This window comes from Hyperolius riggenbachi, chromosome 10 (genome assembly GCF_040937935.1).
Source record: "Hyperolius riggenbachi isolate aHypRig1 chromosome 10, aHypRig1.pri, whole genome shotgun sequence".
Taxonomy (NCBI): domain Eukaryota; kingdom Metazoa; phylum Chordata; class Amphibia; order Anura; family Hyperoliidae; genus Hyperolius; species Hyperolius riggenbachi.
Window position 1 is genome coordinate 255972647 of NC_090655.1, and position 12423 is coordinate 255985069.

At 41.7% G+C, this 12423-nt stretch overlaps 1 protein-coding gene across 1 annotated transcript in view; it reads left to right on the top strand.

Annotated features, from left to right (window-relative positions):
- LOC137537113 (uncharacterized) overlaps positions 1-10467 on the top strand; it is a 162792-nt gene extending 152325 nt beyond the window's left edge. The window contains 1 exon segment of the mRNA XM_068259248.1: positions 5403-10467. Within this exon segment, the coding sequence (XP_068115349.1) occupies positions 5403-6757 (1355 nt within the window). The 3' untranslated portion in view covers positions 6758-10467.
- Positions 10468-12423: the final 1956 nt, after the last annotated feature.

The following is a 12423-nucleotide window of genomic DNA, read 5'->3' on the forward strand; positions in this document are numbered from 1 at the left end:
TCCGTATTGAGGCTTGATGTTAGCAGCCGCTTGGCTCCAGCTGACCCCGTTCCCCACTGGTGGTGACGTCACACTCACAGCCTACGCTGACGTTTCGGAGGGAACGCCCCCCTTTCTCAAAGCTTGGCTGCTGGGGGATCTGGGGCTGGCTTTTTATGTCCTATGTAGCGCTGTCAGTTTTGCTCAAATGCAAATAATTCCAAGTCTTTATTAAGCCCGTGTGGAATAAGAGAATTTAAATTAAAAATCCACATTGTTTCTCTGCGGGACATTTCTGATATATAGTCTCCTCCTCTCCATGGTCTCTTTACTTGCTCCAGTGCACAGAATTTGGTTCCCTTAAAGGAACATCCATGTTTCATCTTGTAATGTTCTGATAATGGGTGTTTCTTACAACCTTTTTTGATATTCATACAGTGTTCATTCAGTCTCTCTTTGAGGGATCTTTTGGTTCTTCCCACATAGTGTTTAGAGCATGGACATATTAATACATATATAACCCCCTTAGAGTCACAATTGGTAACATCCCTAATCTTAAATTTATCTTTACTGGTCATCGATTGGATTTCATGTATTTTTTCAATTGAAGAGTTAGATTCTCTACATGCTCTGCAAAAGCCACACTTCTTGAAGTATCCATCTTGTTTACCTTGTGCTGTGCTTTTTACGGTTGGGGCTAATATATTGCCCAGATTCTGAGATCTCCTAAAAATCAATTTTGGCTGTTCTGATAATATAGGCATCAATATAGGATCTTCCCTCAAAATGTTCCAATACTTGCCCACTATACTCTGAACTCTTGAAGATTGTGACGAATATTTCATAATAAGACATGGTTGCTGATCATTATGATCCATGTGAACCCCCCTCTCCCTTAATAGATCCTGTCTTACTGTACTTTTCGCTCGTTCTCTAGCTTCCATTAGAGCTTCAACTGGATACCCTTTTTGTTGAAATCTATCGTGCAATATGTCAGCCTCAGCCTCAAAGTCACTGATCCTAGAACAGTTTCTCCTCAGCCTAAGAAATTGACCTCCAGGTATGTTGGTCAACCATTTAAGATGGTGACAACTATCTATATTAATGAAACTGTTGGTATCCACTGGTTTCAAATAAGTTCTAGTTAATATCTTGTCGTTTTCCTTGTAAATGGTAAGGTCCAAAAAGTTGACCTCTGTCTGACTGGAGTCCCCAGTGAATTTGAGGTTGTAGCTGTTGTCATTTATCCACCTCATAAAAGCCTCCAAACTGGCTTTGGTGCCCTGCCAGATAAAAAATGCATCGTCTATGAATCTCCTCCAGAGCACCAGGGCGGCTCCGGGGCCCCCTGGGCCATAAAGATGGAAGCGTTCCCAGTGGGACATATAGAGGTTGGCGAAAGAGGGGGCAAACCTCGTCCCCATCGCCGTCCCGGTGCCCTGGAGGAAGTACTGACCCTCATAGACGAATTTAATAGTTGTCGATTGGCTTCTTTATGGTAATTTTCTATGTCCTTACCATAAAGAAGCCAATCGACAACTATTAAATCAAGAGACCTACCAGATACTTCCTATGGACCCCACATTTAAGTTCCTCAGGAGGCTGAAAAATCTTCTGGAGGATGCCAAATTCAAGGGCATCATCAATGAGGAGGAATACCTTTATCTTTATCAAGAACATCCTAGAATCCCCGTGTATTATCACCTCCCAAAAATTCATAAAGGTCTACATGATCCACCTGGGAGGCCGATAATATCGGGGATAGGTTCTATGTCCTCACAGTTGTCTCATTATGTGGACCTCTATCTACAAGAACTGGTCAAGAAAACTCCTGCCTACATCAAAGACACTGGCCACTTTTTAAGAATTCTTAATGGCTATGGATGGCAGGACGAGTACTGGTTATGTACAGTGGATGTTAGCTCACTGTACACTGTCATACCACATGACAAAGGAATGGAAACAGTGAAGTTTTTCCTGGAAGAGGCTCACAACTTAAGGGAGGAACAGATACAGTTTATTTTGGATGGCATCCAGTTCATTCTTAAACACAATTACTTCGTCTATGAGGGTCAGTACTTCCTCCAGGGCACCGGGACGGCGATGGGGACGAGGTTTGCCCCCTCTTTCGCCAACCTCTATATGTCCCACTGGGAACGCTTCCATCTTTATGGCCCAGGGGGCCCCGGAGCCGCCCTGGTGCTCTGGAGGAGATTCATAGACGATGCATTTTTTATCTGGCAGGGCACCAAAGCCAGTTTGGAGGCTTTTATGAGGTGGATAAATGACAACAGCTACAACCTCAAATTCACTGGGGACTCCAGTCAGACAGAGGTCAACTTTTTGGACCTTACCATTTACAAGGAAAACGACAAGATATTAACTAGAACTTATTTGAAACCAGTGGATACCAACAGTTTCATTAATATAGATAGTTGTCACCATCTTAAATGGTTGACCAACATACCTGGAGGTCAATTTCTTAGGCTGAGGAGAAACTGTTCTAGGATCAGTGACTTTGAGGCTGAGGCTGACATATTGCACGATAGATTTCAACAAAAAGGGTATCCAGTTGAAGCTCTAATGGAAGCTAGAGAACGAGCGAAAAGTACAGTAAGACAGGATCTATTAAGGGAGAGGGGGGTTCACATGGATCATAATGATCAGCAACCATGTCTTATTATGAAATATTCGTCACAATCTTCAAGAGTTCAGAGTATAGTGGGCAAGTATTGGAACATTTTGAGGGAAGATCCTATATTGATGCCTATATTATCAGAACAGCCAAAATTGATTTTTAGGAGATCTCAGAATCTGGGCAATATATTAGCCCCAACCGTAAAAAGCACAGCACAAGGTAAACAAGATGGATACTTCAAGAAGTGTGGCTTTTGCAGAGCATGTAGAGAATCTAACTCTTCAATTGAAAAAATACATGAAATCCAATCGATGACCAGTAAAGATAAATTTAAGATTAGGGATGTTACCAATTGTGACTCTAAGGGGGTTATATATGTATTAATATGTCCATGCTCTAAACACTATGTGGGAAGAACCAAAAGATCCCTCAAAGAGAGACTGAATGAACACTGTATGAATATCAAAAAAGGTTGTAAGAAACACCCATTATCAGAACATTACAAGATGAAACATGGATGTTCCTTTAAGGGAACCAAATTCTGTGCACTGGAGCAAGTAAAGAGACCATGGAGAGGAGGAGACTATATATCAGAAATGTCCCGCAGAGAAACAATGTGGATTTTTAATTTAAATTCTCTTATTCCACACGGGCTTAATAAAGACTTGGAATTATTTGCATTTGAGCAAAACTGACAGCGCTACATAGGACATAAAAAGCCAGCCCCAGATCCCCCAGCAGCCAAGCTTTGAGAAAGGGGGGCGTTCCCTCCGAAACGTCAGCGTAGGCTGTGAGTGTGACGTCACCACCAGTGGGGAACGGGGTCAGCTGGAGCCAAGCGGCTGCTAACATCAAGCCTCAATACGGAAGTCCGCTCAGCGGCGTGCCGCTGCCACCCAAATACCCACATCATCTATAGGGGAGCCGGGCACTCCTGCCCGACGTGACACCTCCGTCTAGTCTCTCTTACTGTGCCACCGGCCGGGGCCAGTAAGATAGAGCGGCTCCTCGGAAGACGCAGTCCTGCGCAACAACACGGATTAACCTCAACCAACACGAGACGGGTGAGATTGTTTCAGTGCAGTCGCACACAAGTTGGATTAACCTCATTGCCACATTGAAGCAATTGTACTTCACTCTATGCAAATCTGATAAATCAAAATCCTCCTTTATTATGGAACAAGCTACTGTTAACATCTAAAGAAATCCCTGTTTTAGGACAGAGGGATCCTGCCCATAAGACCATTGTTTGGGACTTTTCCAGGTCCGTCATCAGTTTTAAACCAGTATCAGTTTTTAGTATATGTACATATACACCTGAGGCGGGTGTTTTACCTGTTTCAGTATCTCATGCGATCTGCATGTGATTTTATGCTACCAGCATTTTTTCAAAAAACTGGACAAATCTGTCCAATCCTTTATTGTTCTTTTAAGTATTTTATTAAAGTATTGTTTTTTACTTGAATCTCCTTTAGCAAGCGCTTTCTGTGATTGTTTATTAAGTTTATTCAGGTTTGGGACCCTTCTGCAGAGTCTGCAGCTGCGAGTGTGGGCGCTACGCTATATTAATTTGCCTTATCAGTATTCCCCAATGTCTCTTCAGATAGTCAGTAGATTATCTTGTAATGCCATTAGTCCTACTTTCAGCTGCATTGTTCCTATTTTTTTTTTCTTTGTAGGAGAGTCTGTATGTTTAAAGATTTTGGTTTTGCTGCCTTAATCATCGTGGCTAGAAAATGTTTTTGTTTTAACTTGTGGTTGTTGAAGGTGTGTAAGTCAGTACAGTTTTCTGAAATAGCCAAATGTTTTATTTTGTTTCCATGCCCGATAGTGACAGCTTTAAAATTGATATATAAATTGGCATGCACTTTCTTGCATTCATTGTATGATTTGAAAAAAGTACATTACAAGGGGCATATGAGAGACAGGAGGATATAATGGTGATAGGAATGTGTAAGTGACACCACATTGCTCTACAAACATAACACAGATTTCTTGCTATAAGTACATATAGGTCTGTTGTCACAGGAGTAACACATTGCTTCCATTGTCTCATCAAGCTCTACAATGTACTGCTTTTCCATGTATGGCCATTGGTTTAGGTGTAGGGGAGGGTCAAAAAGATGCTATAATGCAAATTGTATACAGCTAATAACATCTATCAGAAAATGCATTTGATTGGCTAAATTCCAAGCTACATAAAAGTTGCATGCAAGCCAAAGTAATGAGAAAAACCTTCTGCAGTTCTGTGTCAGGCTGATAATTAGTGATGGTCATTGTCTTGCCAATAACTCATCTGTCCAATTTGCATACGTTTTGCATCAACTTGGGCAGCACAGTGGCGCTCTGGTTAGCGCTCTCTCCTTGCAGTGCTGGATTCCTGGTTCGATTCACAGCCAGATCAACATCTGCACGGAGTTTGTATGTTCTTCCTGTGTTTGCGTGGGTTTCCTCCGGGCACTCTGGTTTCCTCTCACATCCCAAAAACATAGAGATAAGTTAATTGGCTTCCCCCTCAAATTGGCCTTAGACTATGATACGTACACTACACAATACATACACAGACATATAACTATGGTAGGGATTAGACTGTGAGCCACTCTGAGGGACAGTTAGTGACTAGACTATGTATACTCTGTACAGTGCTGCGGAAGATGTCGGCGCTATATAAATACTAAATAATAATGACTTGGAATTCTCAGCAGCTCACTGACCATCCCTAATGATAATTGTTCCTCCCCTCAGAAATCTCTAACAGGAAGTAATGATGTTTCTCTATTTGCAGAGCGGAGTCCCGGCATCAGGAACCTCTCAGAGACTCGTCTCTCTGTATCCACAGACTGCACAACGGATGATGATGTCACTGGACAAGAGTCTCCTGCACATATCCTGGTTACCCCAAATATTTTCCCAGACTCCCCTCACCTGTCTGACCCTCAGAGGCCTCATACCCACCACAGCTCTACTACTGCCGGAAGGCCTTATTCCTGTTCCACATGTAGGAAATGTTTTGTATGGAAATCACATCTTGTCACACATGAGAGATCTCACACTGGTGAGAAGCCCTATTCATGTGCTGAGTGTGGGAAATGTTTTGTTTGGAAATCGGAGCTTGTCAGACATGAGCGAATTCATACTGGTGAGAAGCCCTATCACTGTACTGAGTGTGGGAAATGTTTTGCACATAAAATACAGCTTGTCAGACATGAGAGCTCTCACACTATAGAGAAGTGCTACTCATGTGCTGAGTGTGGGAAATGTTTTGTCCAGAAATCACATCTTATCTTTCATGAGAGATGTCACACTGGTGAGAATCCCTATTCATGTGCTGAATGTGGGAAATGTTGTTGGAATAAATCACATCTTGTCGCACATGAGAGATCTCACACTGGTGAGAAGCCCTATTTGTGTTCTGAGTGTGGGAAATGTTTTGTACAGAAATCACTGCTTGTCAGACATGAGAGAACCCACACTGGTGAGACCCCCTATTCATGTGCTGAGTGTGGGAAATGTTTTGCTCAGAAATCACACCTCATTAGACATGAGAGATCTCACACTGGTGAGACGCCCTATGCATGTGCTGAGTGTGGGAAATGTTTTGGGCGTAAATCACAGCTTGTCAGACATGAGACATCGCACACTGGTGAGAAGCTCTTTCCGTGTTCTGAGTGTGGGAAATGTTGTTGGAATAAATCACATCTTGACAGACATGAGAGATCTCACACTGGTGAGAAGCCATTTTCATGTGCAGAGTGTGGGAAATGTTTTGCTCTGAAATCATCCCTTGTCAGACATGAGAACTCTCACAGTGATGAGAAGCCCTATGCATGTGCTCAGTGTGGGAAAAGGTTTAAAGATAAATCAAGCCATGTCCAACATGAGAGATCACACGCTGGTGAGAGGCCCTATTCTTGTGCTGAGTGTGGGAAATGTTTTGGGCGTAAATCAATTCTTCTCAGGCATGAGAAATCTCACAGTGGTGAAAAGCCCTATTCATGCGCTGAGTGTGGGAAATGTTTTGGGCGTAAATCAATTCTTATCAGGCATGAAAAATCTCACAGTAGTGAAAAGCCCTATCCATGTGCAAAGTGTGGGAAATGCTTTAGGCATAACTCACTGCTTGACCAACACCTGTGTTGAGTGTGAGTATAAATTTTATTTTCTATTGTTTCTTTTACTTTTTGCAAAATGCACATGGATAACACTTTCATGTCACAATGAGATAAACATGGGTACATATAGTACTAAAGCCTAGTTAGAATTTACATGTGTTAAATGTTTATGTTTTATATTGCAAGGGTTAATAAACTAGGCGCTTTATCTATGCAAATGAGGCAGGATCTTCAGTCGCATGCAGCCTTGGCTCTCCTAAAGTGTCAATAAAAGACAAAATACTTCTATCTGGCTAAACAAACACTCCTGATAACAAGAAAGTGATGAAGAGCTGTTATTGTGGGAGCATTTAAGCCCATTAATGTGAAAATAAGAATGTGAGACTCCAGGAAAGTTCTATATACCATTGTTATTTACTTTCAGTGAGCTGCAGATGTGGGAAAACACAGTGAGTTTTTTTTAGCAAATTAACTGACCCGATCGATTTTCTGATCTATTCTTCAATTGTTTTTCTGATCAATTCACTTCAGTGAAAAAAATAATTCAGAAAAACTTTCCAAAATCAGATCGGACCCGTCAGAAATTATGTATTGAGCCATGGTGACTCATGGTGTATTCCCAGCATTAGAAGCTCCCATTCATCCAGACTGACCGGAGGAAAGGAGATTTCCCTCTCTCTATGGCCTCAATTCACTAAGATCATGCTGGAGATAAAAGGGCAAGAGAAAACTTACCTCCACACGTGAGAGAGTTATCTTACCTCTTCATTCCTTAAGTTACCTCTCCTGTAGTTAATTTACCTCCTCTGTAGTTAATTTACCTCCTCTGTAGTTAATTTACCTCCTCTGTAGTTATTTTCACACGCAGTTAATTAACAGCCTGTCTTTAATTCTGGAGTTATTTTAAGGATTGTAGAGTTAATTTAAAGACAGAAGAGTTAACTTTAGGCTTGCCTGAGGTAAAATGTTTCCTGAATACTACATGCCTTATCACCATAGTAACAACTCTAGAAGAGTTATTAAAGACAGGAGAAAGGCCTCAATTCACTAAGATCATGCTGGAGATAATAAGGCAAGAGAAAACTTACCTCCACCAGTGAGAGAGTTATCTTAACTCTTCATTCCTTAAGTTACCTCCTCTGTAGTTAATTTACCTCCTCTGTAGTTAATTTACCTCCTCTGTAGTTATTTTCACATGCAGCTAATTAACAGCCTGTCTTTAACTCTGGAGTTATTGTAAGGATTGAAGAGTTAACTTAAAGACAGAAGAGTTAACTTTAGGTTTGCCTGAGGTAAAATGTTTCCTGAATACTACATGCCTTATCACCATGGTAACAACTCTAGAAGAGTTATTAAAGACAGGAGATAATCTTAGTGAATTGAGGCCATAAGCTTAGTGAATTGAGGCCTATGTCTTTTTTTTACATCCAGGAAACCTGAAGAGATTTGAATGCAATTGTAGAAAACAGTGTCGGCACTGCAGTAACTGAAGGGGAGGTATTAGGAGTAGCTTGGCTACCACTGGATATGATCTGATTGGCAATTGTAGCCTCAGCGTGCTCTGACTGTAGGCAGATAATCTTGACATGGAAGGATTGTATACAATGAACAGAGGCGCCAAAAGTATAAGATTAGATTAAATGAGCTTAAAAACCAACTTAAATGGCAAAATTGAAGGAGGAAGTGGTGGTCTTACCTCCCTCAAGCAGACACGAAAACGACTGCGATTCAGACAGTCAAACACATTTATTAGGAACTCCAAAAAGAAATGCAACGCGTTTCGCAGGTTCAACCCCGCTTCATCAGGCAATATAGGGAGGAGTATCAAACAATCTGCACAAGGATTCAAATTAAGCGCCTCAGAATCTATATTGTTATATTGGCAACTATTTTACATTGTAATGCTATAAATAGGATAACTGATAAGGTATTAGAAATCAGATGTATTTCCAGGTCATATTATACTCCAGCACAAATAATGCAGATACACCCCAATACCTCAGTGCTGCGCCCCAAATGTAAATTAGAAGGAGATGATTGGATACAGGTGTTTGGGCTGGAGATGAGACACAGGAATTCTGGGGTGGAGAAGAGGGCAGGTTATTGTTATATGTGTTACAGTCACTGCTATAGACACCCCAATGCCTCAGTGCTGCACCCCACATGTAAATTAGAAGGAGATGATTGGATACAGGTGTTTGGGCTGGAGGTGAGATACAGGAATTCTGGGGTGGAGAGGGGGACAGGTTATTGTTATATGTGTTACAGTCACTGCTATAGACACCCCAATGCCTCAGTGCTGCACCCCACATGTAAATTAGGAGATGATTAGATACAGGTGTTTGGGCTGGAGGTGAGATACAGGAGTTCTGGGGTGGAGAGGGGGACAGGTTATTGTTATATGTGTTACAGTCACTGCTATAGACACCCCAATGCCTCAGTGCTGCACCCCAAATATAAATTAGGAGATGATTGGAGACAGGTGTTTGGGCTGGAGGTGAGATACAGGAATTCTGGGGTGGAGAGGAGGACAGGTTATTGTTATATGTGTTACAATCACTGCTATAGACACCCCAATGCCTCAGTGCTGCACCCCAAATGTAAATTAGAAGGAGATGATTGGATACAGGTGTTTGGGCTGGAGGTGAGATACAGGAATTCTGGGGTGGAGAGGGGGACAGGTTATTGTTATATGTGTTACACTGACTGCTATAGACACCCCAATGCCTCAGTGCTGCACCCCAAATGTAAATTAGGAGATGATTGGATACAGGTGTCTGGGCTGGAGGTGAGATACAGGAATTCTGGGGTGGAGAGGAGGACAGGTTATTGTTATATGTGTTACAATCACTGCTATAGACACCCCAATGCCTCAGTGCTGCACCTCAAATGTAAATTAGGAGATGATTGGATACAGGTGTCTGGGCTGGAGGTGAGATACAGGAATTCTGGGGTGGATAGGGGGACAGGTTATTGTTATATGTGTTACAGTCACTGCTATAGACACCCCAATGCCTCAGTGCTGCACCCCGCATGTAAATTAGGAGATGATTGGATACAGGTGTTTGGGCTTGTGGGGAGATGCAGGAATTCTGGGGTGGGAGGGGGACAGGTTATTGTTATGTGTGTTATAATCACTGCTATAGACACCCCAATGCCTCAGTGCTGCACCCCAGATGTAAATTAGGAGATGATTGGATACAGGTGTTTGGGCTAGAGGTGAGATACAGGAGTTCTGGGGTGGAGAGGGGGACAGGTTATTGTTATATGTGTTACAGTCACTGCTATAGACACCCCAATGGTTAATTAGGAGATGATTGGATACAGGTGTTGGGTTTGAGGTGAGATACAGGAATTCTGGGGTGGAGAGGGGGACAGGTTATTGTTATATGTGTTACAGTCACTGCTATAGACACTCCAATGCCTCAGTGCTGCACCCCGCATGTAAATTAGGAGATGATTGGATACAGGTGTTTGGGCTGGAGGTGAGATACAGGAATTCTGGGGTGGAGAGGGGGACAGGTTATTGTTATTTGTGTTACAATCACTGCTGTACACAAATATGAGAAGCTGTTGTTGGAAACGATTCTGTGTTATGTAACAAAATAAAACCTATTAGAATGGAAATCTGATGCATCTCCAAGTATCTCTCCTGTATGTAAAGCTGTTAATAAAGTTATTCTTCTGGACAATGTGCCGAATATCAATGGGCTGTCTGAGCGAATGTGATATCAGTTGGCTGATGGTGTAATGGTTAAGGGCTCTGCCTCTGACACAGGAGACCTGGGTTCGAATCTCGGCTCTGCCTGTTCAGTAAGCCAGCACTAATTCAGTAGGAGACCTTTGGCAAGTCTCCCTTACACTGCTACTGCCAATAGAGCGCGCCCTAGTGGCTGCAGCTCTGGCGCTTTGAGTCCGCAAGGAGAAAAGCGCAATATAAATGTTATTTGTCTTGTCTTGTCTTGATATAGATGGATGGAGTTGGGAGAAATGGGGAAGTATTTGTGATAAATCAGCTTCAACCATTTCAGCCCGCGGGTATTTTTCACCTTATGCATTAGAGTAATTTTCACCTCCCATTCATTCGCCAATAACTTTATCACTAATAATCACAATAAATTGATCTATATCTTGTTTTTTTCTGTCACCAGTTAAGCTTTCTTTGGGTGGGACATTTTGCTAAGAATTATTTTTTTCTAAATGCATTTTCGCAGGAATATTAAGAGAAAAAATTGAAAAAATTCATTATTTCTCAGTTTTCAGCCATTATAGCTTTAAAATAATACATACTACCATAATTAAAAACCTATGTAGTTTATTTGCCCATTTGTCCTGGTTATTACACCATTTAAATTATGTCCCTATCACAATGTATGGCGCCAATATTTTATTTGGAATAAAGGTGCATTTTTTCAGTTTTGCGTCCAAGCTTATAATTTAAAAAATGTTTGTAATGTACCCTCTTGACATGCATATTAAAAAAGTTCAGCCCCTTTGGTAACTATTTATGTTTTTGTTTTTTAATTGTAATTTTTTTTTTCCATAAAAAGTTTTATTTGGGTAATTTTTGGTGTGGGAGGTATAGCGTTAAATGTAAATGTAATAATATGAGTTTATTTCATTGAAAAATGTATGTAGATGCAGTTTTACTATTTGGCCACAAGATGGCCAAAGTAAAAAAGAAAAATTCTTTCTGGAACCCGAATGCTCTCACTTCCAGGAAGCATTAGGAGGACGGTAAACTCTTTTTTAATCAGAAAGACGGCGGTTTCTGATAAGAAGCCATCGGTCTTTCTACCGGGGACTTAGATCAATGAATGGGAACCATGTTCTCATTCAATGATCTCTGGGCTAGCAGGGAGAACACGTAGGTACGTGCTGTAGCATGCAGAAGCCCGTAGCAGCACTTCAGCAGCCGTCTGGACGTGACAATCATGTCCAGGCGGCATAAATGGTTAAAGGACATCTCAGGTAAAAAAAAATATCCAACAGTTTTATTTTATATTTAAATCTAATTAAGTTAAGTTTTTACTGTTTCATTTTCTATACTCAATGACACCTTCATTGAAGTATGCCAGAGCTAAAATCTATGAATTATCTACCCTTTTTATCAATTTCCTGCTTTCAGAAGCCATTTACTGACAGGAAAGTGTTTTATGGCTGTAATTACTTATCAGTGAGGGTTATGCTATAGTCTGACCCGGTCCCGACCCCGACAGAAACTGCCACTTACATACCTGATGTTTAACTTTTTCAGGCAGAGAAAGAAACAAAGGAACACAGAATAGTTATTAGTGTGCTAGGCACTGTACATACTCATGTCTATCTCATCATGTCACATGTCACCTTGGTTGTCCTTTTAAAGGATACATCTGGCGATTTAAAAAAAAAAGTTTGACATACCTGGGGCTTCTTCCAACCCCTAGAAGTCTGTTTGGTCCCTCAGCACAGCTCCGCTCTGAGTCAGGCCTCCACTCTTCCCTCCGTAAGATCACCACCCACAGCCGGGATCTTCTGTGCATGTGCAGTCACTTTGTTTTTAAATTGCCAGATGTATCCTTGGCGACCGCTGCATGCCAATTGGGGTGGACGCGGCAACAGCCCCAGGACTGCACGAATGACTCCGCTCCACTCCGTCATCAGCCTCCCAGTGGCAATCGCCGCTAGGAGACTGTTACATTGTACAGCGCTGCG